The sequence below is a fragment of the Salvelinus namaycush genome, chromosome 9, assembly GCF_016432855.1.
Source record: "Salvelinus namaycush isolate Seneca chromosome 9, SaNama_1.0, whole genome shotgun sequence".
In the NCBI taxonomy this organism is placed as follows: Eukaryota; Metazoa; Chordata; class Actinopteri; order Salmoniformes; family Salmonidae; genus Salvelinus; species Salvelinus namaycush.
In genome coordinates, this window is record NC_052315.1 from 33,600,054 (window position 1) to 33,604,801 (window position 4,748).

Sequence of the window (4,748 nt, forward strand, 5' to 3'; positions counted from 1 at the left end):
ACCCATTCAAACTCATTATAGATAATCAACATTACAGCTGATTACAGGGGAGCAGGGACTGGAATACACATATATTTCACTGATATATACTTATGATGCCAAAAGAGGAGAGAGAAGAGTTACTCAAACAACCTTAAAGAATGATTGATTTTCAGTGAATATAACCATGAATGTACAGGCCTACACAGGTGAGACCGAAATACAGAAGTTTCTTTCGGCATCATCTGACAAACATGACTTAAAGACCTTGCTTTCAGAATTGTTTCCTGAATGAAAATGACATTCAGTACTCACAATCTGAGTTATTAAAATGCATTTCATATCTTGTCTTTTGGACATGCTGTGGAAGGAAGGTTAACATTCTATATTTGGTCTATGATTTAGGTGAACTCGAGCAAGTCAATACTTGGAGGCTAAGTTCAATAGTAGTATTAGTTGTTATAAAGTGTTATACCAGATGGCTTTGAACTTGCAGATACATGGAGGGCGCCAACACCTGATGTTTTACTTCCCGAGTCCTAGAGAGAGGGTATGATAGAGGGAAGAGTAGAATAAGGAGGAGACAGTTATTAGTATGCTATGTTCCAATGCCCACACAAGCATTACCACTTAAATGCATGACAAATACATTGGTTTATTCCGAGTGGTACACTAGTGTACATATGAGAACGTAGCTTTAGTGTCTTGTTCTGTACCAGTTTTGTAAGCACTTGATGGACAGCATTGCGTATCCCCTTCTTGTGCTTCTCAAACCCTCTTGTCACAAGGAAGCATTCTGAAAAATAAACAGGAAGAGTTCCAAACGACACGTATCAGTGATGTGTAAAACTCATAAATAAAGACATACATGCTTATGTTATGACAATGAAGATGTACACAATCCTAACTGGATGAGTATAGCTACCCTATGTGATCAAAAAATGAATATTCCAATGACACTCCTGTACTCTTACTCTTGAAAGGGGGTCTCTTAGAGGGCTCATGGTCCCAGCACTTCTCCATGAGCTCCACCAGGTCCCCTAGCCCCTCGACCTGCTCTTTGTCCACATCCTCCAGGGTAGGCCTCTGTCCTCTGTCTTTGATGAGAAAACAGAACCTGGAGTCTCTGGCATGTACATCTACAAGAGATTGAAGAGTAAAGGTAAGATGCTCCAAAAAGTATTAAACAGTCCTGTCATATTTATCTATGACTGTACTTGTAGATGTAATGTTTATGAACAGTTATTATTGTCTATGTTGTGCAGTATAATGTAACATTATTATGCATTGCAAAGTGCAATGAATGTGAGAATAATGCATCATGAAGAAGGTATTCATTGTAAGTGTTACTCACTAGGATATGGCTTTGACTGAACAGTGATGATGGACCACAGAAGTATACCATAGCGGAAGATAATGTGAGAGAGATAGAAAGAGTCATATGTCCATATTGATTATTCTTGAGGCATTTAGTGACGTACCTGTAGATGTCAAAGGCACGAATGGGTTTGTATGACACATTTTCCAAAGCCTCAGGGGGCATGTAACTAGATGTCCCCCCAGCCTTCCCAGGGAACTCTTTGCTCATCTTGTAAACACTGTGGGACACCTTGGCCAGGCCAAAATCTGCAAGCTAGAGAGACAGAGAGACAGACAGTCTTCAGTTCATGCATTACAATTACTGGCAGTATAACTCATGTAATCTAACTATATTTGTTGAAATAGTTAATAATCAATGAATGGTAATATCAATAATAATAATTATAATATTGCCTCAATAATACACTCCAACAAGCAATAGTGCTATTGAACCTCAGTTCATGCTCGTGTTCCCACCAGTTAAAGCCTAATCAGAACCAGGAGCCTGGAACTTGCCTTGGCATTAAGGCAGTCATCCAGCAGCACATTATTGGGCTTTAGGTCTTGATGCAGAAGGGGTGGGATGAGGCAATGGAGGAAGTTCATCCCCAGAGCGATCTGGTGGGCCAAGCGATAGGCAAGGGGGTGGGGCCAAGGTGGATGGAGAGAGAGGGTGTCCAGGAGGGATTCCAGTGTCCCCCTCTCCATGAACTCCATCACAAGACCCAGCTGAATGGAAGGGCCGCAAGTGGGGGGACAATCCTTGTACACTCCAAGAATCCTTATCACATGGAGGCTTGCACCCTTGCTCATCATTTCTGCCTCATTATGCAGGGAAGCGCTAGAGCTGGGATAAAGTTAGGGGTGGGAAGGAGAGGACACGGGAGGGAGTGGACAGAGAGAGTGAGGGCAACACAGGAATATTGTCTTAACTTAAATGGTTGACAAAGACAATTCAGTTTATAATAGAATGTAAAACTCATTTAATTGACATACAATCAAGTGTTTAAAGTATAGACATTTTACCCATCACATCGTAGCAACTCGATGGCCACATCCAATCCCCAGTTCACATGTCTGGCTTTGTGGACTTGTCCAAACCCTCCTGCACCAATCACTTTCCAGTTCTCCAGACTGTTGTTTCCAATTACTGCTGCCAGGCTGGACCGGTCCATCTGTCAATCAAGATGATCTGTAATGGCATTCAGTGTTTGCATCAAATAAGTTCCACATCAAGTCAAGTCACATGGTATTGGTTCTCCTTTGAGACACTACTGTAGCTAACACTGTCCTTTATACGGTTGTTCCATACACTTAGAAAAAAGGTGATATAAACATAAGTGTTCTTAAGCTGTCCCGATAGGAGAACCCTTTCAATAACCCTTTTTGGTTCCATGTAAAACCCTTTCCACAAATGCTCTGCATAGCACCAAAAAGGGTTCTCCTATAGGGACAACCGAAGAACCCTTTTGGAAAAAAATGTTGTGTACCTTAAAAGTGCAAGTCATCCAAGTTCATCCTATCCTCTGTTACGAATCCCTTTGGCCCGACAATCCAGGGGGGGTGGTAATGGGATCCATAACACAACTCACGCAAATTATAACAGTGACAAAGTAATGGTGAGAACGAAATAACAGACAACTTAATTACCGTCAAACACTCAGGGTTTATTTCTAAACACACGGTAAAGGGGGGCAGTAAAAAGGGGCTGAGCTGGACCCAAGGAAAGAAATAATAAGAATTCAAAAATACCCCTAAGTTAGACTAGCCTACTTCACCAACTACTAACCAAAAATATAGTGGGTGGTCCGCCCTGTTCTAACAAAGTTTAACTACGGGTAGTGTATGCCCATGGGCGAACTGTCTGGTTACCCCCTTTTCCCACTACCAAAGAAACACTCAAACACCATAACAAAACCAATACTCACATGTGGGGACAAAGTGACATGTAGTTGCAAACCACACAATGGATCTACAGACATATGGCATTGACAGAGAGATTGAGCGCTAGAGAACACAACTGACAGGGTTTTTAAACCAAGGGAAAGGGACTGTGATTGGGTAAGGGAAAAGGAGCATGTGTCTTCCGATTAGCGACTGATTGATGACTGATTGGGGAATGATGATTGTCACCTGTGAGTAGGGGAGAAGGAGAGAAAAGAAATACACACAGGATACACACAGAATACTTGTATCCGTAACACTCTGATAAAGCAGTTTACAGGATTGCACATCATCAGTCACATTCAACCTTTGCCCTGGACTACCAGTTTGTGTGATATGATAATAGCTGACTTATTTCCTACCTCTCTAAAGCTCATATTGTCTCTGAAATAATCATCTCAAAAATCAGCAAACACAAATCAGATGTATGATTCAAGCATGTTATTCAGCTTCGCATTACAGTACATATCAATGTTGAGTTATCATTTAGTTTACCATGGCACAGTCTCTCCACTATGTTACTGTGCATCAACTTACCTCCTGATAATGATAACATTCTTATTATGTGTATAAGATTAGATAGTAGCTGAGTATCCATTGCTTCTTGTACTCATTATACTATGACTTCCTTACCTGTGACCGTGCTTAAGAAATTATGTTCCCCGTAACTCTCCTGTATTTAAATAGAATCTTCACTTAATTTATTTTGCTCTCACTTCAGTATCTTAGGTGTTTCCACCTCATTTTGTTTATCAGAGGAGGGTGGAGTCAGAAAGGTTGAAGTTGTACAGTCAGGACTTGACACATTTTCTCCACCAGATGGAATTGAATGCAGTGGCATGATGTAGGATGCATAATTGTGTAATATTTGAGACTATACTAGCCATCTGTTTTTATTTGAAAAGTATCCAATTTATTGATTATGCTATATAAGCTAAGTTTCCATCCTATTGGAGATAGATTTTCATATGAATATCTGCATAAAGAAATTATGGCCATTTTCCCACCACTGGTGTTTCCACCAAACAGACTTGTTGTGGATAGTAATTGGTGTGTGATGACATACTGCACACAAAATGTACTTTTTCATGTACCGAAAAAAAATCTGAAGTTCAATGTGTTTCTATCCCATTTTCAACTCTACCGATAGTTTTGTCACAAAAACTGTTGAGTTAAATAGCAAATGTGCCTACTCTGGTCTTGACAGGTACGATCTAGCCAACTTCTCACAGACAGATACAGTGCGGGAAGGCTGTGCAGGTAAGCTAGTGTACATGATGAGATTATTAAGAGAGAGAGTTTTTTTATTTGTCAAATGGCAGTCAAGCATCGGTCATCACGATCATCATGTCTCCAGAATAAGACCCTCAATATTTTCTGTAAAGCGGCATCAAGGTTTCCGTGCACTTTCACCACCCTATGCCTGTTCATCATCAAGTTATTTAATGTGTAGCATAATAAACTAC

At 40.5% G+C, this 4,748-nt stretch overlaps 2 protein-coding genes across 2 annotated transcripts; both read right to left on the reverse strand.

Annotated features, from left to right (window-relative positions):
* Positions 1 to 431: 431 nt before the first annotated feature.
* On the reverse strand, positions 432 to 1,594 carry LOC120053248 (ankyrin repeat and protein kinase domain-containing protein 1-like). The gene is made up of 4 exons (XM_039000392.1): positions 1,461 to 1,594; positions 954 to 1,118; positions 696 to 775; positions 432 to 518 (listed from the first exon to the last, which is right to left on the reverse strand). Exons 1-4 carry the CDS (start codon positions 1,498 to 1,500, stop codon positions 432 to 434), a joined length of 372 nt encoding a protein of 123 aa, XP_038856320.1. The 5' UTR covers positions 1,501 to 1,594.
* A 224-nt stretch (positions 1,595 to 1,818) lies between these two features.
* Positions 1,819 to 2,513, reverse strand: LOC120053249 (receptor-interacting serine/threonine-protein kinase 3-like). Its single transcript, XM_039000393.1, has 2 exons — positions 2,365 to 2,513; positions 1,819 to 2,185 (listed from the first exon to the last, which is right to left on the reverse strand). The coding sequence occupies exons 1-2, from the start codon at positions 2,511 to 2,513 to the stop codon at positions 1,819 to 1,821; spliced, it is 516 nt and encodes a 171-aa protein (XP_038856321.1).
* Between the last annotated feature and the right edge of the window lie 2,235 nt (positions 2,514 to 4,748).